We start from the raw sequence: 27,152 nt of genomic DNA, 5'->3' as shown, positions 1-27,152 counted from the left end.
TATTGTCTCCCACAAAGGCCAGGCACAGCAGCATCTACAATTTTCTTTTTTACACCGTCTTTTCCAATAAAGGCTATGGATTTTCTTCTGTTCCTTTGCTACCAATCTTTTGGTAGGTCATATGTGGAGGTAGGAACACTCTAATCCACACTCTTCTCTGTCTATATTTAAAGACAGGTCAATATGAGAATGGATGGGGAGTGAGAAACCATGCTGAGTATGCTGATCGCTAGTTTCTGTGACTTTCCTCATCGGAAACATTCTCCTTTAAGATTAGCCTATTGCCATCACTTAGTATTATGTTTCATATACCAGTGAATATTTCTTCTGTTTTCCTATTCCCTCTCTGAAGTATAATTTGCCATGTGCAAATAAATAGCCTCATTACTGGAAATAAGCAAAAACTGGACTGTGTGAGCGTAGACAGCAGTAATAACAAACATCTTATTTCATTTGTAAAAATGCTTCCTGTGAGGAAACACTGGTTCAACCAGCCCATAACGCTAGAAAAATCGTCAGACTGAACCACATAAAAGTTTTGCTGCCTGCAGCTAATTTCTGCTGGTTAGATGCTATTAAAAATCACTCTGCTTTGAGTTAAAGAAATTAAGCTTAGGGGATGTTTATTCATAATTTAAGATAGTTAATAATAAAGTAATATGGAGAGAAACTGACACTCTCCATTTCCATTAAAGTAATAAAAATTGTTGATTACAAGCCCATACTTCCTGCTAGTAAGAAGGTAGAGCTTTTAAGGCCAGATCTTGCACTTTCACATATTTGTGTTTTAAGGAGAAACACAGACATGGAAATATTATTCAAGATGTCACATCATTAAAATGCCATTTGAAAGATCCTGGCAAGATCTTTCTTAGGGCTACCTACAAGACAGAATATGAAACTGAATGATCGCTCCTGTGATAAAACAAGCCCTATGGAGGCTCTCACAGAATTTCTGATACTTGCTGGTATCACTTTTCTGCCATTTGATGTGCTATTGGTATTTCTTCTTTTTTTTTTTTAATTTAATAAAATGACTGTTATCCTGCCTTTTCTCCTGACTAAATAAAATGTTTTATAAAATAGCTTTAAAAAGGCCATTACCTGCATATTTGTTTCTGCTGGCTCATTTAAGTATCATAAACAGCTAATACTCCATTTTAACCCACAGCACAAAACAAATATATTATTAAAGGAAAATATTGGACAAGTGCACACAATAATTCATTCAAATTAATGAGCTCTGTCCTTTATTAATAAATGTTTAACATTCCTCCTTATATATTTCTAATTAATGCAGCTCCAACATAGCTGCAAATATGCAGTTAATAATTACTAATAAGAGCTTTATCAAGTGAAGAACGTTTGCTAAATACCAATAAAACTTTATAATATTAACAGATATTTTAAGATATAGATAGGCAGATAGATTTCTTTTCAGGGTAAGCAGTGTATTATCCCATTCTCTGTGTATACAAATACAGGTAAACGGGGAGAAATCAAAGGTATCTTACTGTGTTGCAAAGAGGAAACTGAGATTTTATCCACACGACTTTTCCTTGACTATGCTGTACCACCAGAAACAATCATACACCACTGCTTATTGAATCGGAGTGAATGGGGTGTAAATAGTCACTTTAGTTATATACATAGAAAAAGGTTTTGCTGGAAAAAGAATGGAAATCAAAGAAGGCAAAAGACAAAACACACTCAGCTGAAAGAACAAAGACATTTGGAGCAGAAAAGCGTAAAAATTAATTTTTCTAAGATTTTTTTATTTGAATTTTTTTTCAAGTTCTCAATCAAAAGAAGCTACACATTTCGAGGATCAAAACTAGGAAGAGCCTATCTTGAAATACATTGTGAACTAATTTAGTACAGCAACATCAGCGTAGAACTCCACATCAGCACTTTACACCAGATGTCCCTGTAGACCAACGTGAAAACATACTTATAGCCCATCTTTCCTATGTTCCTCAGTACACCTGAAGGGTCAGACGGTAGAGCTGAGATCAACAAAGGTAAACCTGGCAAACTGTTTTGGTTTTTTTTTCTAACATGCACTTGTTTTAATTTCCTGTGCAGTATAGGCTTCCAAGAACAAAATGAAATACTTCACTGTTTTCAACAAGTCTATAAAATAGTATAGAATAGATTAATTCAAAAATACCACAAGAAGCAGAATTTTTTTCTCCTTTCTCCTCTGGGAGAAGGGGAGGGAACAGAAGACTGAAATGCAAAGAGGGAACTGATCGATATTTGAAGAAAAATAAATTTCAAGAGAATGAATGTCTAGTTACTGAAGGAAAGGATTATTACATGGGGAAAAAAAGAAAAAAATGCACAGATTTCAAACAGAGAATGTAACTAAGAGATGTCCAGCTAAAGAGAGTTAAAAGCAATATAACAAAATTTCAAGGGGCAGAGTAGGATTGTGAAGTAAGAAAACATTCATGTTTGTTGTAAGCATAAAAAAAAGAAATCATTAGAAATTAAAGAGGAAAAAGAGGCATCTTCTTTTACCAGAAACATATTTGTATTTTATGAATACGTAACACATAATCAGTTTCAAAAGAAACAACACTTAAAATAAATGTCTGAAGAAATGATGTTCAACAGCTTAACGTGTTTTCTGAAGAACAGCACATCCTGAGACAGTAAGTCTTCTCCACTGACAAGGACTGGTACTTGACATACATTGACCTCCTAGAAATTGGATGCCAACATAGAGGCAAACAGCTGCCTCAAAGCAGAATTTACCCTGTATCTTTACAGTGGCGCAACTTTGAGAAGATGACTGTTTACAGTAAATGCACTTCATTTTCCAACTGGAACCTCTTCCTTCATCAGCTTTTCCCATCATCTGTATCTGCAGGAGGCAGAAGCTCTTGCAGCCTGTTCTCCTGCACGCTCCCTGGTGACTAAGGTAGCAAAGGGCAAGGGGAGAAGGGGAAGGAAGGATTAAAAGATGAGGACAGTGAGGTCGAGGAGATTGTGGGCACAAGAGCTACGATTCATGTTTGGGGAAAAGGGCTGTGCAGGAGGAGCAAGAGGCACGCCTTCAGGTGGCTTTTGTGAGTTGTAACAGATAAAATGCTTCCTCTTCACCGTTATAAGAAAATATGTGAAAATATAGCTCTAAAACTTGTTTGGGTGTCCACACTGTCTGAAGTTGAACCTCTATTTTCAATGATAATGAATAAAACACAGGAAACTAATAAAGACTGATAAAAGATGGGGAGCAGCAATGCTGAAAATGAAAATCCATGAGAGATCACTCCTGCAGCAGCACCAATTGATTTCTCTAACAGTGATAACTGGTAATGGAATAGCGTACAGTGTGTTGAGAAAGCAGGACTTCAGGCACTAAAGTTATAAATACTGAATATAAGGTAAGCCACTATTACATATTCTAACAACATTAATGTCCATCTCTTGCAAGAGATCCATGAGGAAACCAAACAACCATCAAGTTTTGTCTCTATGATAGTTATTTCCAGCTTATATATTTCTAGTTTAAAATTTACTCTGGTTGTAGCATTTGTCATTCCTACAGATGTTATGGAGAAAACAGCTAACATCATGATGCCAATGGATGACTTTCCACATTTTAAAATTAAAAAAAAGTTTACTTATGAGTATCTATTTCTATCTTTGAATTTGCAGAAATAATTTTTCTGCCAGCAACAGAAATTTTTCCTTGATCTTTTCACAGAAGCAATAAGCTAATGAGTTGTTTTAAAGCTTTTTCTTAGAAACAACAGGAAAAATGCATGCTTTCCTTGGCTTTGCTTTTTAGTTTCAAGCCTTTATTTCCTTTTACACATGAATTGTTCCAAAGTAGCTTTCTAGGATGCAAACATGAAACCACCCTTTACATACATTAAAAACCTGATGGTTTTGCAATTGCTAAATGGTTGTATAGTTGGGGTCTTTTGAAAAGAAAAGCTGCAATTAAAATTATTAAGATTATTTTGGTGCTGTGCTGCATGCCTACATAAGTTTATAGTAAAATCTAGTCCAATGCCCCTCCACACTTAATATTATAGTACATAGAGGCATTTTTACCTTCATAAATAAGTCACCATTGCTGAACTACATAATCTAAATATCTAACGCATCTGCCGTGTTGTGTGCATCCATTACTGATATTTGATTAGAAGGTGTTCAACTATCTTGCCATTTCAACAGGTAACAGGATGAAAAGCGTAAAACACACAAGGGATGTGGAAGAAAAATGAGCTTGCTGGACATATTTACTATGGAGCACCTGTAGATTTGATTTGATTCACTTCTCTGTTTCATACTAGTGTAAATCAGGTGTGATTCAACTTGGAGAACTTATTGACAGTGTGGATGCTCACATAAATAAAAAAAAAGTTCCCCCCCTATATCTGTTCTTCATTTCAAGATAATCAGACAGTAAGTGTTTTCAGTTCAAAGAAGTCAGTTGGAGCCCTGTGCTGTTTCTAACATGTTTTCCATCCTTAGTGCTGATGCAATGCATTTTCATCGGGTTTGGTACCTCAAAGCTTTGGAATGATGTTGCAATATAAGTTTAAATTTCCCTGTCCCTTGATGTTAACTCAGACTCCATTTCCTCTTTAAATAATACAGTAAAAGAATTTCTAAATGTCACTCATTAAAAAAGTGTGCTCAGTTTAACCTTTTAAAAGTACACTAAATTCATAGTTTGAAGTGCCTTAGAGAGGGGAATAACCAAAGCCTTTTTTTCTTTTACCTTATCTTAAAAAATGATTAACTTAAAAACAGATTTTCCGCACCTTTTATAACCCAGACTTATTTTCACTCTCACAGCCAAACTATAAACCTGCTAAAATACTAAAACACTAATAGGTCCTAATAGAAAAATACACAAGATCACTGTAATGTTAATATAACTTGCCAAAATCAGTTACAATTCAGAACAATTTCCTCACACGTATCATATTCACGCCATTAGCAACACTGATGGTACAGCAAGGATTCATATGCACATTTTAAAAGTATATTAAAGCCCAAGAATGAAACCCTTCCTTATACTCTATTTACAATGTAGGGTAAAAATGAAATCAAAGTACAAAAGTGGCTTACTTCCAGTATGATCAGCACGTAGACACCTACTAAGATGATGGACGCAATTGTTACTTGTGCCTCTATGTTCGCATGAAGGTATTGATGCTTCATGGAGAGAGGAACACTTCCAGGCTCCTGTAGGAAAGCTTGAATGTTTACGAAGATGGTGCCTCTGGTGAAAGAAAGTGAAGTTTTGTTTATTTCTGGAATGAAATACCATTAGTTTTATTTATGCATTAATTTTATATTGAGTACCTATAAATATATGTATATGTGTTATAACTTTACAATTACAGGCAGCTCTTCAAACATTTTCACTCTATCCCTCTAAATAGCATTGTTTGGAAAGTAACACAAGTACAAACCAGCCTTGTAAATCCATTTAAAAAGCAACAAGAAGTCATCCTTTCCTGCCCCTCTGAAACAGGCAGTGATAGATTATTTTTAGAACATTACCTATTCCTTCATAATCAAGTCTATGTAAACTACTACTTCAATGGATCATTTCTCAGTCTCTTAGCCAACCTGTTTGGTATCTGAAAGGTTCTCGTTGTGATGATTTGTTGATTTCTTCTTGAACTTAAGGGTAGAGACCAGTTGTATACTACCTGCAAGAGAGTCACATTTGGTAATATTAATAAGAGTCAGTGAAAGTGATATGTCTCTGATCTAGGGTTTTATTCCTCTTTGTTCTCTCTCCTGTCCATTTAGGAGAATTTTTTGTGGCAGAGCATAACACACACCAGCCTAAATTAATTCCACCTGATCAGGTATGTTACAGGCGCTCAGGTTGGAGCAAACTCATCCTCACTCCCTCACTCATCCAATGAAGTGAGACACACCTCCAGGAGGTGCTCCAGAGAGGGGATGCCAAATCACACTTTGCACTGACTATAAGGAGCACCTCGGGCAGCTAGGCTCAGAGACAACAATATGGTTCACTCCCAAAGACTGCCTAGGAAGAACAATAACACACATGAGGTACAGACAATGAAAGGCCCAGGAGCAGCGTCATACCCCCAGACATTATGAAGAGAACATGGTAGAATTTCAGTAAACAAAATTCTTGTTTGCTGATCTTCTAGCAAAAAGCAGGAATACTGATGGCATTGTTCAGCTGTGCTGTCACTGGTAGAGGCAGGCCATCCTGTCACGTATACGGAATGAGAGGCAGTTGTTCGTATGTCAATGCTATTTATTAAATGATAAAGCTTATTTTTATTTTTCAGTGATATACAATGACAGGCTGTAAAAGATCCTCCTTCACCGAGTTCTCTGGGAGAGAGCAGCAGGAACTTGTTACAAATAACATCAACAATGAGAAAGCCTTAAGAGAAATAAAGCCAATAAATGTGATACATGTTTGAGAAAATAATTTGCAGCAAAATGTGAAAATGTATTTCAGTGAGTGCAAAAAGGCACTTTGCGCTTGTTTCTTCCTTCTAAGACAACTTTTGAAATGTTACCAATTTTAAACACGAGAATTTCCATGCTAAGTGTCAGTCAAGGGGCATAAGTTTTACAAAATTTTAATATAGGAAGCTAAAGGAAGTCTTACAAAGACAAAAGAAAATGTAACTTTACTCTTATTAGAGTAAGTTTTCTAATGCTGATGTTAACACACTTCACAGCAGGGAAAAGCGCGACCACTTAATCCACACAACGGTGATGGAAATATAAGTGATAAAACACATCTCAGAGAAAGTGAAAGAAAATTTAAAGACCATCACCTGTTGCTGGCGTCTCCTCCTTGATCCAGTGTCTTCAGTCTGGCTGATTTGTACTACAATGTATTCCTCTGTTTGCTGATCAGCTACATCTGCTACAAATGGGCCTCCTATGTCTAACTTCAACAGAGCAGAATCATGAAAATCAGTCAGATTCATAGCTGTTAATAAAGTTGTTAAGGTGTAAGTTTCCAGTAAAAATGAGTATAGGCTGTACAAATTCCAGAAAAAAATATAGATTAGTCAATTTATATTGAAAAACACATTCTTCAGCTAAAATGCTTAAGAAACTATAAAAAGAACAAAATAGATGTCTACTTCCTCACCAAGTAGTACTGTTTTGGCCAGGTTTCCTAAGGATACAGGAGTTACGGGTTCAGAACAAATACATCTGTCCCTTCCTAGTGACTTTTGAGATCACCACTGCTTCCAGCTGACACTGTAGATGTACCAAAGCTCCAAAATAGCATACGGAAATACACAGAGAGACAGAGAAGTAAGGTTCTTTAAATGCTTGTACTAGATGAAAGACTGCATCATTAGCTCAGCAATTTCAACATCACAGAATTTGTACTGGGGAATACACTGTGGAAGCTCCAACCACGGGGAAAACTAAACCAGAATCAACATCCTAGTCATGCCAGAGGATTTGCTTTTTGGTCAAAATTTTACTCACAATTTTTCAAACTTTTGAAAGACATATTTTCAAGCTCCTTTCAGTTGGAGTACTCACAGACTCTTTCTCCTCCAGCTCCCTCGTCTACTTTTTCTTTCTTTCTCTCTTGGATATCTAGCACGAGATGCTGTCAAACAACATTCCTAGTCTAATATAATTGAGAAATCAGCCAACCATGATCCACAAATCCATTGGAAGTCTGGCTCTATTAGTCCCAATACATCTAGGACTATTTAAACTTTGTATTGTGATAGTCCACTTCTGGCATGGTTGAGAAAGAAGCATCCCTGTGGGTTTGAGGAAGGGGGAAAGCCTGAGCTTTTAAACATTTCACAGTCCGTTTGTTAATATAATAGAGTGATATTGTCATTGGTTTGCTCCTACCTGTGACCAGATAGAAAGCTAAGGCATCACCAACAAAAAAAAAAAAAATCCTAGGAAGGCAAAAGAAGAGACTTGATTTTACACATATATGTTCTGTTGAAATCATGTGACTTAATCACATGCTTGAGTATCTTAATGGTTTTAACATCTGACATTTAATTGAGCATACTACAAAGAGTGAATCTGTTGCAAAAAAATGTACAAGATCATATACCTACCAGAAGAATTTTCTCAGAAAGACATTTTGTTGCCCACAGAACTCAGAGATTTTAACAGGAGAAGAAAAAACATGTATAGTTAGAGGGGGCTCAGGGCAGCGCTGTGCCCTTCTTCCCAGTGAGCCCCAGTAAGGCCATCTGTGGTAGACCAGTCTCTAATGGGGAAAGCTTTGTGACGTTATACAGGGGTCCTTCATCTTCAGAAGAGTTGTTGCATCTGCCCACATTCCTAGCAGGAGAACTGGATGTAGAAAAGAGATATCTCTCACACTAACCCAAAAAAGACCCTAGCAGATCTAGTAGCAGGTGAGCAGCCAATGCGTTGCAAAGTAATATAAATGTCACCCTGCTTAGCACAGCAAGCAGAGCAATCACCACCAGTGTCACTCACATGCCGTTCATTAAGAATGAACCTCCCAGGCATCTATTTCCTTAAAGGAATCACACAGGAAAGGATAAAAAAATAACCTCAGATGCAGGGGACCAGCTCCAGTCAGGAGAATTTACACACACAGCCCTTAGCAAATGTAAATACAAATTACAACAGTTCTCTTCTGGTTCTGAAGGTTTTAAGTGTGATTTGGCATCACAGTTTTTCTGTGTCCTAATTAATACATAATATTAGTCTCAACTGGAACTATAGCTATACCTTTAACTGGAGACATTAATTATACCTTCTAAGAGGCCTGTTGACCTGAAGTCATTAACCCAATGGTTTGGGACACCTCTTGACAGTCTGCCTTTTATTAGGAGTGTAGCCAGTAATTTATGTCTTGAAAAGCTTCAGGTGCATATAATTATGGCAGCTTCCTTTTAAGCAATACTTTTAAAATAAATCCTGTAATTACCTAGATGACACGTTCAGGAAGCCGTTATAAAGGATGCTTAAAATTAAAGGGGGAAAAGATTAAACCTTATTTTCAAGAGTGGTTCCTTCCTTCTTTTCCTATAAATGTGAGGATACTTAAGGAGTTTTTCCATTCCTTTCTGTGCATTTATAAAACCATCAGAAAGAGCCCTAGCAAAACAGGTTCTCCTTTGATTGCAAGTGAAACTACTGAACATCATTCACCAGTCTGCATTGAGGATCTGAAATCCCATCAGAGTTATCTTTCTCCAAACAATATTTAGAGACTCTTGTCATAATTCCCTCGTTAGACTGCATCAGATCACAGCCTTTATGAAAGGCAGAATCAAAATAAACCAGGAGAAAACTTCAGCCATGCTTATATGAATCAAAATACGATTTTTTTTATCAAGTTGCTCTTCAGAATATTTTTGTTCTGCCTTATTTTGGTTTTATATTTCCCTTAAATTGCTAGAATGTGATTTCCTTTATATTTTAATCATTGAGATGTGACTAACTTTTGGGAAAACTATCTTTTTACTTCTAATATCCTCTTTTATCTGAAACTTAACCATGCTGGGACTTTTTGTCTTTTCTGAACTTTTTTTGTAATATGGCCTCCAGTGTGTGCCTTTAAAGCAAAAAAAAATCTCCCTGACAAGGTTTACAGCCAGAGCTGTTATTTTTTATTTCACTTCAGCTAAGCTGCCTCATTTTTATGTAGTTCCATTCTTGAAAATATATTATTGCTGTGAATTATCCTGTCAAGGGATTTGGGTTTGTGTATGCTTTGTGCACCATTACACAGTGCTGGCTGTACTTACGTCTGGCACCAGATTGGGTCCACTGCTCAGAGCTAAACCAAGAGCTGTTTTTTCTGCTCTCGGTTTTCTGACTAGCTGCTCCTAGAAGGTATTGAAGGGCGTGCAAGAGTCACCTCATGTCACTTTACTTTTTTGTAGCTTGTGTAGACAACATGATGGAATGGGATGCAGTGGTTAAAAGTTTCAATTGGTATTCATTCACCACAGTTTATACTTCGGTACTGTGGACATCTACATCTGAGTCAGTTACTCCCTTAAAATCGGTGAAAAGAGGGTGCTTTTAAGATGGAACTCATTGCGTCATTTTAGACCACCACACAAAGATGAGAGGAATTGCTCATGCGAAGCATCAGTTCTCTCTATTAACTATAAAGAGAGCCTAGGATGACTAACTCAGGTGTAGCTGAGATGAGTCACTCCCTAAATACTGAGCCCTTGCTCTACCCTCCATCATGACATTAATTCAGTATGTACAGAGCCAGCTGAAAAGCCACGATTGACAGAGATTCTCTGTTACATTTGCATGCAGATGGCTGACTTTATGCTTTCTTTAACATCTACTTGTATCGCTCTGCCTACTGTAAAACATACTTTGAGAATACTATGTCTATTGATTATTTTTCACCAAGTTTCTGAGATGCTTATATACTATTGATCTTGATTTATGACCAGGTCACTCATGCTAGATTCTCTAGGATACTACCATTTTAAACAAGGCATTTTGCCTGGGTCTTAGCGTCTATTTTTACATGTTGTCCTTAACTGGGGTTATTTCTGCATCACTCTTTGTAGTTTTCTCTTTTGATGTCCTATCCCTGTTAGTAGTTTTTGAGGTTGTTTTTACATCATCCCCCCACATATACCAAGTTGAACCACATGCTTTTCTATACCTACTGGTTTCCCCATCTGAAGAATGCTCCATAACTTTTTTTTTCCCTTTCTGGAGTGTCAGCAATCTGTTTCCATTTTTGTCTACATTGGATCCATCCTTTCTCTCTGTGCTCCATCAGTTCTAGAAGTTTTGTGAGTCCTTAGTAAACTCTCTTTTCTACAGCATTTTCTCAATGATGCCTTGAGATTCTGCTTCTTTGCCTGCCTCTGCACATGGTCCTGGTCTTCATCCATCTACTTAGCAGCTTGAACATTGCCTGCAGGCCAAAATGCTTAGTACGTTTCCAACAGCATCAAGAAACATAAATGATTTTTAAATGTGTTCTGCAAGAAAAAATGACAGAGGAGTGTCTGACAGTAGAGAACTAGCATTACAAAATTAAAAAAAAATCAAAGGGGGGAAAAGAACTAAAGGGATTAGAGAGGCTGTTTCATTCATTAAGTTAATTTATGCTCCCTGAGAGAAGAACCCATTTTTAGGACCTCCATAGAAGCTGAAAAATCTGCTAAAATCTGACTATATTCTTTGCCTCACAGTCTTTCTTTCTACATATATGTCTGGTTCAGGGAGTGGGAAAGGTGATTTCAGTGTCACTGATGGTCATGGCATGATTACAAGTTTTTCTAGTGACCTTTTTTTGCTCCATGATTAACAAAGTTGCACCAATCATTCAAACTCATGTAACATCAGCAAAGAATTTGATAATAAGGTCAGTACATTTACCCATCTTATGTCTGCTCAGTCTAGAGCCTCCGCATCAACTTCAATATGTGGAATTGTTCTAAATAGTTCCACTGAATCTAAATGAAATGAGAAATCTAGCTTATGATGTACACTTCAACATATTATTGGTATTGAGATACATCTTCTACTTTCTGAATTTGAGATCTTAATCCTGGACTGGATGTGATGAAATCTCTCAGAGCTACTGAGGAGGGAGGTAAGTGAGTGAAAATGGCCGCTGACTAGTCAATTTGATATCTCTAGTTTTGTCTGATTTGGACTGACCGGAGACCCATTCAGCCATGATTTGAGATGATGTATTTTCATTAAGTTCTGTTTTGCACGTAAAGAGCAAGTGAGTAAGGAACTCTTCACACTGGGTGCTGTGCAAACATATACCTTGCAAAACGTCAGCCCTTGCTCCAAAAATTTTATTGAGGAGATATCAAACTTTTAAAGCAAACAATCAGATCAGGACTGAAAGGCTTTGAAATATATTTATAAAAATGCAAGATCCTTGGCCAGACTCAGAAAGAATTCACAGTCCACTCCCCAGTTATTATCAGGTTTCTGGACCAAAAGAAGGAAGTTCTGACAATCAGTCTGAAAAAGGAAAATGAAATTACTTCACCTAGACTGATCTAACTTTCCCTCACCTATAACAGGAACTGGCACAAGTACAGAGGTTGAGAGGGAAGCAAACGAGTTTATTACTGAAACACTTGTCAGAGACAGAGTAAAGATGGAAATTCACAGTTCAATGAGGTAGGTGTGAGACCCATTGCGCAGAAATGTGCTGGAAGATTTATCTTTTCTAGTAAAAAGAAAATATTTCTACTATTGAAAAGTGTAGAAATAGCAATAATTGTATCAGGTACAGTGAAAGAAAAGAAGGCACTGTATCAGGGAGACAGACACTTCTTTAAATGACAGTGAGGTAGCGTACAGTTTGATTGCATAATTCCTTAAATAGCATCCATGAGTCTCCATTACTTTTTAATTTCATAAAGCCTAGTTCAGTTCAAAAAGTTAGTGCACAGTTCTGTTCCAGCTGTCTGTTCCCTATTGCTGGAGAAAAATCTAAAATTTTGCTTAGATCAGGGCAGAAGTTATTAGAAACAAAGGAATGAACATGGAGTATATTTAGCATTTCAGAAGATTCTTCAAGTCTGAAAACTTCCGTAAGTTGTGGAGAAGAACAAGAATATTTCTCATTCACTCTTTGGTCAACCAGTTAACAGAGGGAAGTTACCTGAAGGTTTGAATGGCCAAAGAGTTACAGAAAATAAAAATGTTCATGTTTTAAAATAGGTACATGTAACTAAACTAAGAAATGCTGGAATTTATTCAGACTCTATATCTCTTCTTTAATTTTTATAATCCGCATTCCAAAGGCACATCATCTTATTAATTATTGAGGGTCCCCACTTAACATACAGCCTTTGAGCAAAACACCTGAAAATGCTTCACACACTTACATCAATAAGGGTATTGAATCTTGCTTCCTGCAGAAAACGGTCCTCTAGCCAGGCTTCAGTATAAACTTACTTCTTTCTGGTATTAGAGAGCTGACTGTTAGAACTTATAAGCCAATAAATGCCAAGTGTTGTCAAAAAGGAACAACATTACCACTATTTTGAAAAACTATCTAAAACCACTGAATTTGTATCTGGTGCCAATAGGGAAATCAGTATTAAAAAAAAAAAAATAAACCTTACAGACTCAAAAAGCTTCTATTAATTCACAGGAGGCAAGATGTTTTCAGAAACTGCAGCCAACACACCTCAGTGCTACATGCCAGGTTTGTATTCATGGGGATGGACAAAGCAAAGGGACATACAAGTGGGCTAATAAAAAAGAAGATAATGGGAAGAAAAACAGCTAGAGTAAATCCAAACAAGAGATAACGGTATAGAAACATAAACAAATGGCAACTACAGCAAGTGGAAAAGTGCTAAAGAAATATCATGTGAAAAAGCAGGTCACCCCCACGCCAGCTGATGCAGGTCTCTCCCAGCACCAGAGACAGAAAGTCCTGCCTCTGAGCAAGCCCGAGATCTGATGGGCGTGACAGAAAAACCACAAATACCTAAGTGACACCAGGATGACAAAGGATATGAAGTCCAAAGGGGATCACTCAATTTGGATTTTAAAAACATTTCAATTTTGTTTTGATTTTTCTAGTGTATGCAGACACATTGTATGCATGAGCACACATCCATAACAGACACATCAATGTGCATGGGCATTTCTGGAAAGAAACAGAAATGAGAGGAAAGAACGGGGGAAGGTTATATAGTGGTTAGTACCCATTCAACACTTCTTAACAGCTTTTGAGGCATAAGCAAGAGGTAAAGAGTGTTCATTTGCATAATTTGGCATCATATGGGCTGAGAGACTTATTTTCCACCCAAAGCAGTCTCATATAATAACCTCTAAGGGTTTTGTGACAAGGACTACTGCAGCACACCTGCCAGCCTACCATGAAATTCTTGTAGACATTCAGAGAGTAGCACCTAATGTCCACTGGGAATACCGCAGTCTGTCAGCCAGCATAAATCACATCTCCAACACTGCTGTGTGAATGGTTAACGTTACCCAAGCCTAGCCAAAAAGGTGAATACTTTCTTCACTACACGACAAAGTGGAGGACAACCATGTGAGCTTACTTCTGCGCAAATGAAGACTGGCAGCAATGGTGAGATGACATTCAGAATTGCTTGTGCCTTTTCCAAAATTCATTTAGAAATGCAATCTTTCTCCTTGACCCTTCTGCTTGAATTACCATGTCACCTTGAAAACAAAGCATGGCTTTACTGGATTGCTTACCTCTCACATATTTTTCCCCAGCTCAGTGACCTCAGGTAGGAACACAGGGACAGAACGTCCAGTTTTCAACAGACATGACACAAACTAAGAAGCTTCAGCTCCAGGTTTGTCAAGTAAGAAAGGGGAATGCTATATTCTGACTGTCTGACAGCTATTTGGCTCAAAGCATCCTGACGTGATAGGTAAAATGTGAACTATGAGAACACTTGTTTGTACTCAAATCCCAGTCCCACCAGCACTTCCCTGAAACAAGTGAAAGAACTAACTCGTTGCAGAACCAATGTGTACAATGCAGCAGCTATGGTTCCAACCCAAAATCTGTGGAAAGAGAGCAAATCCTCAAGTTACGCTATGACAGTTGACTAAAACTTGAACTCAAAGACTTGCTGCCAGGACACCCTCCTTTGGCAGACTGGGTAATGACTGGCCTGGTGCTGTTTGAGACCACACACATATAGGAGCTTTCAACAACAGTTTCGAGGAGGACAAAAATATTGATGTGAACAGGATACCGATGGGAGTTTACAGTTGAAATTGTCACTGGTCCTACTAAATGTTCACTTGCTTTCCTCCAAAAAGCAATCTCAACTTTTAATTATAAATGGTCCTCAAGCACTAACCTTTTCTTCCTCATTTACCCTACTAATTGGTGTGTATATTTTGTCATTATTGGCAACAGTAAGAATACTAATAATCAAATCTATTTAAAATGAACTCTCCCTGATCAAAGCTATGGAACTGCCCAGTTAAATAGAAAAAAAATCAGCATTTCAAAAATTAAATCCTGCTGCACCTTTTCAAAACAAGACACCTGCCAGGAGCTTGTGAAATATATCTATAGGTGAATCTAACACTAGTGAAATAAGAGCCAAGCAGATTGTGGAGCTGGCTGATTAAACTAGAAATATAGTGGGAACAAGAGATGTAATTTATTTACAAAAGTTTTTGTTTATTTACTAACTGAATGCTCATCCCTCAAAGACTTTTCATGTTCAGGTCTGCATTCACCTGCGACGAATCATTTTTATTTTGGGTTATTTATTGCCTGCTCTTTTGAACAGTTTCTTAGCAATCTGTGGACTTAAATTCACTGTTGAGCAATTTTGCATGGAAATTTTGTAAAGGAATCTGCACCTCCACTGAAAAATATCTACAGATGCACAAAGCCATACATACAGCTGGGCTATGCTGTTCTGGAAACATATCTGTGAATCTTCTCATTTTCTGCTTTTGATGGAGTTCACTGGGTAGCATCATGGTCCAAGTATACACTACAAATATGTTACAGATGACAGTATACAACTGGCCTGGGGTGCAGTTGCTGCATCCAGGTGCATGTTCTAGCCATGGTCCCAGCTACTTGCTGGGCCTTGATCCCACTGGCTCTGCAACCCACTTCCACACTTTTGGCTTCATGCAGAGACTGGACACAAGGACTGGATGGACACCACAAGGCGCCCCAGACAGGTGCCATTCAGTATGACTTGGCTAGGGAGCACGACTGTGGCCTGCATCAAAGGACATGTCTACACGCAGCCCAGGTTGTGAGGACACCCAATCCTCTCAGGATATAAGACAGAAAACACCCACCCATTCAACCAGTTTATCAATGAAACTTCAGTTCCGGGGTTTGGGTTTTTTTTTTCAGTGAAAGAAGGATACAGAAGCTTTCCAGAGGTGACACAGCCAACATCTGCCAGGACACACCTTGATCTGGATAAACGCCAAATAAAATCTAGGGCAAGGATAAAACCCAAACTTTCATTAATAACACAAAAACTGAAAAATACCTGCTAAGCCTACCTCAAATAGTTAAATAAGACTCTTTCAAACTGTACATTAAATTGTAAGATTGCTTTCAGCATTTGCAAGTAAGTTTCTAACACAGCTGAAAAGCAGCCCTGGGATACTTAACAAGGGTGACTAAAATTCCTTCTGTAAACTTACTGCCCAAGTCACATATTCAATGTATTTTATCCAAGTGTCTCTTAGGACAAGGTTGTAATCTTAAGGATCTATAGGATCTATCTGGAAAGCAACACCCACATCTGAGGAAATACAGCGTGTCATCTATTTTGTCTCTGATACAGAAGCCCCACTAGCCAAAAAAGGATTCCTCACAGCAGCTAAAAGGATAAACTCCAACTTTTTTAAATGTTTCTCAAGTCTTGCAGTCTAAGATTTTGCTGATTTTGAAGATTTTGGTAGCAGAGGGCAGCACTCTGGCAGCCCCGGTAGGGCGCTGCCTACCTCCTCGTGGCCTTCTGCCTTTCACACCACAGAGCACTGTGACACTGTGAGGAGCTGGTGCATCCTCCCTGGCATAGTTTTTCCTGTGAACATTCCCCAGGTGATATCCAGTATCTAAAGACTCATCCCACATTCTACAAGCAACCATTAAGGACATACAAATTTGAGTTTAAGCTGCCTCCTCAAACTCAGCTGCCTACCCTACCACATTGTCCAGGGTGGTGGCTAGCGCACCAAACAGTAGTCTGATTAGGCATAAGGCCCTGCACAGTATTTTCACTTTTTGCCATCTTGCCCCCACCCTCAAGACATTTTTTGATTAGCTAAGACCAAATATCACACCCCATTTTGAACTAATTTAAGGAATTGGGACGGGGAGGGGAGGGAGGGTTGCTAATTCAATACTTACAGAGCAGACAACTACAAAGATAAAAAGGCCTGAAACTTTCAGGAATTTTAGACAGCATCTGAAACATAAGAAACATGTATTTACTATATGGCTAGTTTAAAACAATTTTTTTTTCTGTTCTCTTAATAGCTCTGATATTTCAGAAGCATCACGGTGAGCACTTACGGGTGATAATATACCGCATCAGAGTATGGACACCACTACACAGGGTCAGCGGGGGCTTGGGAAGCCTCAGTGACTATAAGGGCCTCCTGCCCCAGGTCTGCTGCCAGCCGGGTCTCATTGCACAGGAAGGAGGTTTTACCTCTCGGGCTGCAGCATGAGCTGGTGCTGGGACCTGAAGCCACTTCTCTGCTGCTACTGCCGGCCCTCGACAGAGCCAGAGCCCCATCAGCTCACCCTGGTCTCTTCCAGGGAGGCAAAGGAGCATTGCCACTGCAGGGAGGTGGCATGGCTGAGCAGAAAGCACAGCTTGTTGCATAGAGGGGTGGTGTCATGAATGAATTCCTCAAAACTGGACTTCTGATACACATCCTGAAAGGTGTTGGGAAAAGACAGTTTGAAGACAAGAACAAGCTTTAAGAATCTCCAGGTTTTAATAGTGCCTCTTTAAACCAAATATACTTCATGAGCATCGCTAGATAAACCAGGTAGCAAAATTAGATTTTTTTTTTCCATAGCACATCTGCGCCCTTTGAAGGAATGCCCAGTTCTGATCATCTGGAGATTTGATGCCATCAAATTTTCTGAAGTGTCAGAGCTTACTACTGAGTGGGTTAAGCAAGAATAACTCTAAATTAAATGTGGATGTTGAAAATGCATGCTGTCGAGTAAGAAATCTTAAGATTTAGCACTTTTAAGTTACTATTTTTTATCTTATCTTAAAAGGCAACGCTTAACATTATTTTCTTGCTGCCTGTCAGTATGGTACACAGTTGTCTCAATTTACAGAACTCTTTTTGGTGATTTGCCCTTATTACATCTTTTCATTAATTGAAGGCATTGATGTTCTTATTCCATTTTTTCAAAAGTAAACACTCAAACATTGCTTTTCTGACAGAATAACAAATGTAAAGTTTGATTTAAGCCTGATGACAAGCAAGAAGGAAAACATTTCAATTTACTAGGATAATTAGTTGAGAAGGGAACAGTGCAATGAATAGCTGCATTGACAGGTGCTATAGGACAAAATATTAAAGCAGAGTAGTCTGAAAAGAGTCAGAAATAATTTTTAATCACAGTGGAAATAAGTCCCTAAATCAAGTTCATTGACTGAAAACAGCATGAGTGACTGAAGACCCATTTTTTAGAAACATTATTTTCTAAAGATCTCTTCATCTTTAGAATTCTCCAAACAGGCAGAAAAAAAAAAAAAAAAAAAAAAACAACACAAACCAGCAGCTAATAAAAATATGTTGCCACAAACTGGTACAAAGGGGCTACAATATCCTATGAAATACAAGTGGTAGCGGTTTTACGCAAACTTTGCACAGTATAAAAACCTAGAGAAGGGAGAGGAAGAGGGGAAGCCAGCTCGGTGGCTTCTTCCAGAAATGCCAGGTAGCCCTGCTCTAACGAAAAACAAGGTGGCAGAGAGGGGGAAGAGGATAATAAAGGCTTGAAAAGAGAGGAATGACAACAAAAGCCATTATCAGCACCTCACAACTGATAACTCCTTTTGGTATTGTGTGATTTATGGAAAATACCTAGTGCCAGCTTAGTCATGTATCCTCTATCCTACTTGTCTATTCTCCCCATCTCTACATTACAGTTCTATTTCAGTATTTTTGAGAATCTGTTATGTTATGAATTATTAAAGCCCAGTCTAGATTGGTTTAGTTTTAATGTACTTGATATTTTCTGTTTGCACTTACCAAATCATCATTTCTAATAATAATTCAAATTATTATTGAAACAAGAAACAGCAATAACTTGATTTTAAGACATAAGAGAAATCAAAAAGCATTAATTAAGCCTTTATAAATTCATAACCACTTGTCTGTAAATAACAGAACCTCATCTAAAGGAGCTGGCAAGTTATAATAAAAAAGCTTTTGGAAATGGTTATTTTATAAAATGTAGAATTTAGAAGGTTCTTTTCCTCCCGTCTGTTTGTTTTCATGGCATTTTGTATTAGGGAAGCAGCACTTTTAACAGCTTACAGTTGAGAAGTGACCAGCCAGTGACTCACCCGTGGCTTGCAATCTGTCTCTTCCTACAGCGCTAATCTAGCACAGCGATGCAAGTACAAACCCGGTGCCAAATCCCACGCTGATATATGCCTCCAGCGTAATCCTATTTGACTTCAGTTGGAAATGCATGAAGTATAAATCTATGAAGGCTTTCACCCCCTGTTCTAAACCAAATGATTTTTAGTCTGATCTGCATGTGGTGTCGGGCAGTTTAGCTCCATTCATTATCTCAGCGGAGTTACGCTGATTTACAGCAGCCAAGGAGCTGGCCCCATATGTACAACCCGCACTATAGCAATGACAATATTACACGGGAAGTTCTGCCAGGCAACTGCTCTGCTTCCCAGATTATAAACCTACGCTGTACTGGACATGTGGATTCTACGCTCCCGCTCGATGCCTTTGTTCCGTCAAATACCAGGGAAAGCTACCTAGCGTGAAGAAAGATGCCTGCCAAACTTTTTCACATCTGCTCATATTGCACTAATTGCAGCCATTGAAATTCTCCTGCTCCATTTGTTCAGCAGCAGTGCAGGAGAGTGGCACTCCACACAATACCATATGCACGATGAAAGGAGGAAAACAATTGTGAAGTGATGAGCTAAGACAACGTACAGATTGGGAAATCTCATTGGAAAGGCTCTGCGGATCAACATGGAGATGCGGACACGCAGTGCTGGGCTCCATGGAAATCTGCAGAGCAGAGGCCAAACCAAACTAGTAAAAAGTGTTGAAATTCTGCGAGGGGCAGAGGGAATTAGTATTCAAGATGAAAGGGTTTGCTAGCTAAATCCCAGGCAAAAATATCCTGAGAAAATTTGAACTTAAGCTCTTATCACATTGGTTTCTTTTAATATATTAACAGATTCAATTTCCTCCATGGCTAAATGAGGTAAAAGACTACTTTGAGGTAAAGAGTGAAATATATTAATATACTTAAAGATAGAAAAATGCTCAGTTAGATTTTGCATTGTGTATATGTGAAAAGCTACTATAACCACTACAGAAAGACTGCGTTAGACAGATATTTTAATTGAAGTATTTCATAAAAGCAACAGAACACTGAAGAATAAAGCTGTGAAATCAGCCAAGGGGCTTTTAAGAAATGGTTTCAAAGAAATGTTAAAAGCAATATAGAAGGTATTTATTAACAAATTTAGAATAGGTGCTATGACTGATGCTTGTGGGGGGCTATTGATCATTAGGTAGGGGTTGTAATCAATTTCACCAGGGCTTATTTATAAATGACCAATGGCAAGATACGGCCTAAATATGGAGTGTTATTTTATTCATTTGCAGAAAATAAATCATTTTCTAGACATCTATACTTAAAAACTAATCCCTGCAGAAATTAAAAAAAAAAAAATGGAAGAAGAAATAAATGAATGTTTGAATTCAGACCTCATCTTTGATAAATTGAACTTGACATGAAGATTGTCCAAGATTTCATATTTCTCAGCAGAAGCAGATCTGGACAAACTTGTCATTTCACTTCCCAGTTGAAACCTTTGCTCAAATTCTGCAGAGCTGTTGTCCCATGAATCATCATCTGTGGTAAAATCTGGATTATGAAGAGCCATGCACTGCAACCTGTCACACATTTTCAGTAAACATAATAAAACAAAACAGTGGTTTATTTCAACAGATAGCAGATGCAACTGACCTTGCATATCCTTAGGTTCACTGTGAGATATTTTAATGGAAAATTTCATAGAAAGAGATTTATTCAGTACAGACTGAGCTCCCCTTGGTGACACAGCTGGGTAGACTTGGGAGCAAAAACAAAGGCCCCATGACATTTAGGTGCACCTGGGAGAAGGAGCGCTCTGATGCACCAGGCAGATGTACCTCAGGATCTGGTGTGTAAACCCCCTATAACGACCCTGCCTATAGCTCTGCTGTGTCTTCCAGTGCACCTGATGTAACACCACGTGGAGGAAATGAGAGCACACAACCTGCAGTTGCCTATCCTTAGGGCTCTCTAATCACTCTGACCTCAGACCTTACATCCTTCCCTTCCCCATTTACAGCCCCTTCTTTCCACTCAAGCTCCTCCAGAGTAATTCTTTGCTCACAAGCCCTGACATTCACTTTATTTCCCAGCAGCTTTGGTGTCAGGATATAAGAACGAACCATGCACAGTTAAATAGAAGAGAGCTTACAAAAAAGTATTTCAAGTAAAATGAAAGTAACTCACCCATTTTCCTCTGAGGAAACCTTCAGTAGTGGAGTCTTCTCTGTAAAGCCAGTGGTTTTTGACCTTGAGCTGAATAACTTGGAAAAATTGAAGTGATGTCTTTGGAGAGGGAAAAGAAAGAAAAAAAACAGTAAATCTGCAGTACAATGATTCACTACAGTTCTACAGAATATTTTGCTACAAGTGCATCAAACTAATTAAATATTCTTTAAGAATGGTGTTCACCTAAATTAAGGTTTTCATTCAGTTTGAACTAGTCATGGTAGTTCCTTCCTTATAGTCATGGGGGACTCTACTGCATGAAATAAGATAAATTTATCTTATCCTAAAAGCAGCATCTAAAATAGTCAATTAAATTCTCTCTGAATGCCAGAAGAACAATAGACACCTAACTCACACTCACATGTTCATATTTTAGACACCTAAATTTACAGTGGAACAACTGCACTGTAATATTAGTGAGGCAAAATTCTTAAGGAAAATAATTACACATTTTCATATAAGTTCACATTGATATACTTCATAAAACATAAAATAATAGGATAATTTCTGTCCCGTAAATGTCATTTGAGACACGGATCACCAGAAATCTACTAATCTCTACAACAGCCTCAGCACCCTTCATATTAGGGAAGAAAGCCTTATCTGAAATACAAGGACTTTATTCCTGCAGCACAATCCTTTCCAAAAAGTTTCTGTCAAGTCTTGGTCTTGGCACTGCAGATAATTAACAGAGAGTAAGCTACCTCTTACCATATTGCAGCTTAGCATTGTTAAGCCTTTTGCTAAAATATAAATCCCAAAGCTTAAGAAACAGCTGAAGAGCATCAAGCACAATCACAGGGATCTAGCTTTGGGGCAGGCTTCTGGGAGAGATTAAATAATTGAGCCATTTTAGAGCACTCTCCAAGACCTGGCTCTTCCAGAGACATTTCCCATCAAAACCACCATTATTCAGACACGCTCAGATTTATTCCATTCAAAACTGCAGCCACCCACCATCAGAAAGTCCCAAAGAAATCTGCTAGACATACAGTCAATATGCAGATCTCATTACTCCCAGAGACACTCAGAGGAAACCTAAAACATCTTCTGCTATTGCTGGGCTGTGAGGGGAAAGAAATTGTAAAATCATAGACAACTAAATAAATATACAAAGGTGACTGGTAATTCAATCTTCTAAATATAAGGCTAGTCCAGAAAGAAGGATCTGTGTATTTTCCTTTATAACACAATGGAAGACAGTGGAATTTCTTGCATTTTATAAAGGTATGTGTGAACTCAGACTTTGCAAAATTAAAACCTCCAGTTAATGCTTCAGCTTGCTTGTTTAGTAGTGTTGTCATTCAGAAGCCATGCTAGGTGTGAAGCAACTGGATATGGTTCTTTCAGCCTTGGGTGGCCACAACGCTCATTCAAATTCTGCTGTAAGCACCGTATTTGCAGTCTCAACAGAAGAGAATGAATGAGTTAGACTGAATGATCCAGTACCTCGGGTCAAATGTTGGGCAGATTACAATTCAGGTGCTACATTGCACTGACAGTTCACCTGTGAAGAGGTGATCGCACACTCTGAAGCTATTGAAGTGCTTCCTGTTTTAAATAGGAGAATATCATTCACACAACAAGTTTAAGTGAAGAAATTCTGGTATTTTGAAGCAAGTGCTGTTCTAATCTTATCATAGCCTTAGAGGTAAAAGATTACCTAGAGCTTTTACAAAATGGAATTCATAAGGATAGCAAAAACACTATCAGGACTTTAAATGTGTGCTCACTGAGCACTACTTGATATACTCCTGGCTAATCCCAGCATTCCACTACATTTGAAGTTTGCATCCAAAGGTGACAATTTTAATAAAAATTCTGATGGTGGACCTTGAACTTGTACTTTCAGAAATTTAACTCACGCAAAGACCAATTAGCTGTGTCTGCTATTAAACAAAATGATGCCACCTGTTCCACAAAAGAGGCTCTGAATAATATATACTATATGCTGTTCTGATCTAACCTCACATTGTGCACACCACTAACATTTCCACACTTATTTTTCTTCTTTTCCTCCTAGGACACGTGCAAAATCTGAGATGAGTAACCAGAAAACTTTCTACAAAAACTTCCATTTTCTTCTAATTGTTAGAGGTTGATACCAACACTGCTTTGTGTTACCTAGGCATACATATATCTGCCGATACTTTCCCAGGTCAGCAAACCTTCACCACTACTGTAACTGAGCGACCAGTCTGCAAAGAGTGCTGAAGGGCAAAGCAACCGCAGCAACGGCAACCAGAAAGAGATGATAAAGGTTTGGTGGAAGGTGGTTTAAATGACAGAACTTTAAGTGAAGGATCCAGAAGGCTAGTTAAAGATACCACCTTGGCTTTCTTTTTGCACATTTGTTATCCTCACTTGCTGGTATAGGTCTTGCTACTTCTAAATGGAACTGTAGAGCTTCACAGGTTGCCAAGAATGGCCAATACAGTAAAAAGGGAAAAGGTCTTCAGATAAAGTGAAAACAATTAGTACATGACAACATCAATTTGCAGAGAGTAAAAACATATGGACAAGAATAAGCAGCAGGAAACAGCCAGGCTTGACAAAACAAAAATAATTAGAGAAAAAGCAGAAGAGCCTCAACTCCCTTGTGATGTGATTACTCTAATTAGAGATTGAGAGTAATATAAACAATAAAGCTAATTAGGGCATAAAAGAATCTTGACGGCTGAAAGCTCTTGAAAGAAAAGTTGAAAAAGCATCATGAAAAAATAGCATGGATTATAAAAATGGAAGTCATCCCTGAATGGAGAGCCAAATGCAAGCGCCTCTGTGCCTCTCATACTTCTGCAGAAACATTATTAGTGCAATTTGGTCATTCACTTCATCAAAAGATAATGGACATCATCTGCAAGCAAAACCTAGGAAGGCCCAAAGACCCCCTGTTACTACAGCAGCAAGTCTGCAGTGCTCAAAAGCCCTCTCAGCATCATTCTTGGTGCTCCTCAGCCCTGCAAGTGGCTGGCAATTATGACACGGTGTAAATAAGGGAAAGATATCAGTGTAACACATTTCAAAACCTAGGATCAGTTTACACTTTGAATGTTTCTTCACAATCAAAAGAGCTAGAAACTTTGGTTATACCTACATGCTAGAATGGAGTGCAATCTATCTCTGCTGAGCAATTCAGCAACATTACCAAGGAGCTAATCATCAGGTCAGCCGGACACCAGTCGTGTCCAGTGTTCTTCTCTCATGATTCAGACTCAAAAATCATTAGCATTTTATACATGAAATATGAGAAGAGACATGAAATAATTGCCTTTACACATGTATGCATTTATATGTAGATATGCACATAGATCTTCACAGAACAAATTAACATTCTCATTTCCCCTTCATTCAAAAGTGATGCGAGAAAATTAAAACCAAAAGCTATGGAAAGAAGTATTTGACAAGGACTTCTTCAAAGACTTACAAAGCACCGCTCATACAGAAAGATCCATGTAGAACTGACATCAGAAAAAAAAGAGCATGTCCTGACTCCTGTACAGCCACAGCTGTGGCCACATTCATTCTCACATTTGCTACAGCTGGGCATGTCTTTTTAATTAAGATAAACCTTTCAAAGAGAAGATTGTGTTCTTAACCACTTGGCTACTGCTGTGACAGCCATATATACAGATTTTGGCTCTCTCTGCAGGAGTATAGGTTTGTTCTGAGGAAGCGTGTGTTTTCTGAGCTGGTTACTTGCAAAGTCATACTTTCCCATTGCTAATCTTTCAAGCAATTACAATTTCTGACTGTCTCCATAGTAACCCAGAAGAGGAATCAGCGTTGTAGGAGGACTGTCCACACCCCAGATGATACAGCAGGTTCTGCCAAGTCATGGAGGTATCCACAGATGAAGCTCCAGCTGCCTGACAGCAGCTGGAGAAGGATCTCACCCCCAGCATTAAAAAATATAAGGGTCCAAATGCAAGTCCTGGGCACCTATTGCAGAAGCCCCCACAATCTGTGGCTGTGCCACTGCTCCCATGCATGAGCAAGGTTCACAGTCTTTTGGTGGCAATTTGTACTTCTTTACAGCTGTACAGAAGAGATATGACCTTCAATCTCCTACACTCATTTGGGCACTTTAAGGAGAAGCAGGCTTCTCCTGCCCTCCTGGCCACGTGGAGAGGTACAGGGAGAGTAGGAGAGGAAAGGAAGAGATGTGGGAGACTCCAGTTGCTCCCACTGATGGACTGATGACTCCTCAGACATTATTCAGAGTTGGTGGCTGAAGAGTGCTGTAGGTTCCGCCTACAACACTCTGCTATCTCCCATTACCTGCAGGTGATAACTTCCAAAGTCTTCAGGGCACTTTGGATGAAGTCCGAAGAGAGAACTCAATTCCTGCCGTTGAGCACCAGACCTGCCCCCTGACCACTTTTTCAGGCATTTCTTAATGTGTTTACACAGGCCACTTTAAACAAAAGGAAAAGAAAGACTTTGTGGTAGCAACTGTTGTTCAGCAATAAGCAACCTTTCAATCCCAAATACACTACAGCAGAGGACACCAAAAGAAGCAAGCATCCTACAGGAACTTGGGGAAGAAAAAGACCATACTCATTCTAGTTAGCTGGCAAACAAAATAATCATTAGGTTTGGCTAGAACCTATTATTTAGCCTTATATTTAAAAGATTAATCATGCCACACAATGTATTAAGTTTTCACTCCCTATAATAAAAAGCATACAGTTTAAACATCAGCTAATATAATGCTTCATCTGCCATATGCTAAGTCATGCATGCAACTATCAGTAAAAGAGCTATTTCTGTGACAACAGAAAGCAATAATTCTCACTTCTACAGAAAGGATTTGGTCAGAATTGAAGAAGAGGTGAATGTGAAAGCATACGTATTGTGCAAGAACATCGTCTTGAACATAACTCATTGGAAATTTCACTATCTAAAACATTAACAGCAGAATCTCTCAGGAAAAAGAAGTTAGCATGCTTCCCGGAATTAGTAATCACTAAAATCATTGTAAGTGTGAGGTTGCCTCTTAAACAAAAGTCCAGGAATACTACCAAGCCAAAAGATTACAACAAATACAATAAAAATTTAAGCAAATTTTCCTAGTGGAGAAGAAGGCCTCAGTAAGAATATGAAAGATAATTAATCATGCAGGAGACTAATAACAACTGTAAGACTTTAATTTATCATTTCTACATTCTTATAGGCTAAAGCCTAATTTCAGAAGCACCATCCTCCCTGAATAGAGAACATTTATATAAATCATATGTACTGAACTAATTACTCTTATCATAACTGTAAACAAGTACAATGCAGAAATAAATTGAAAAACAGAGAGGTTTTTACAAAAAAAAACCAAAACACACCAACCAAAAAAACCCCAAAGAAAACCCCACACCAGTTTTTGACTGCACTTGAAACACATTCTTACACCAGATTTGGTATTTGTCGGTTTCTGATAAAGTCTGCTTTTGGACAATGGTTACATGGTACAAACTGTGCTGACCAACATCATAGCATTCAGCTTTTAAACATTTACTGTGTACTAAGCAGCTGTATACATACATCCGTCAACATCATGATATATATGTGCCCACACAGAGACACAACCTGCCATCATCTTTTCTCCTCAGTGGTAGCACGTCATGGGGGAACTGTTATGACTACCGATCACAAATGAAGTATGGTCAACAGATACACTAAGAGTCAAGGGAAGGATCAAAGACTCCAGAGCTTACATCTCTAAACAGGCTCCAGACATTTTCTGATGACTGCTTTATGTAGCTTCAACTAAATCGGCAAATAACCTCTAGACCTTTTAAAAGCATGCACCATTAAGATGTCAGGAAAATTTAGCAATGAAAGCATTACTTAATACAGACTCATTTTCTCTTTG

At 38.3% G+C, this 27,152-nt stretch overlaps 1 protein-coding gene across 1 annotated transcript in view; it reads right to left on the bottom strand.

Annotated features, from left to right (window-relative positions):
- The window catches only part of OCA2 (oculocutaneous albinism II), a 180,867-nt gene that overhangs the window by 138,413 nt on the left and 15,302 nt on the right, over nucleotides 1–27,152 (bottom strand). Inside the window, exons 2-8 of the mRNA XM_009331292.1 lie at nucleotides 21,245–21,343; nucleotides 20,449–20,637; nucleotides 16,856–16,913; nucleotides 15,859–15,931; nucleotides 6,807–6,964; nucleotides 5,602–5,684; nucleotides 5,095–5,248 (exon numbers count right to left, since the gene is read on the bottom strand). Coding sequence (XP_009329567.1) covers nucleotides 5,095–5,248; nucleotides 5,602–5,684; nucleotides 6,807–6,964; nucleotides 15,859–15,931; nucleotides 16,856–16,913; nucleotides 20,449–20,637; nucleotides 21,245–21,343 — 814 coding nt within the window. The remainder of the gene's footprint in view (nucleotides 1–5,094; nucleotides 5,249–5,601; nucleotides 5,685–6,806; nucleotides 6,965–15,858; nucleotides 15,932–16,855; nucleotides 16,914–20,448; nucleotides 20,638–21,244; nucleotides 21,344–27,152) is intronic.

This window comes from Pygoscelis adeliae, unplaced genomic scaffold (genome assembly GCF_000699105.1).
Source record: "Pygoscelis adeliae isolate BGI_AS28 unplaced genomic scaffold, ASM69910v1 Scaffold149, whole genome shotgun sequence".
NCBI classification, from domain to species: Eukaryota; Metazoa; Chordata; class Aves; order Sphenisciformes; family Spheniscidae; genus Pygoscelis; species Pygoscelis adeliae.
Note: the sequence above shows the minus strand (reverse complement) of the source record. Positions and strands in the feature narration are given on the sequence as shown.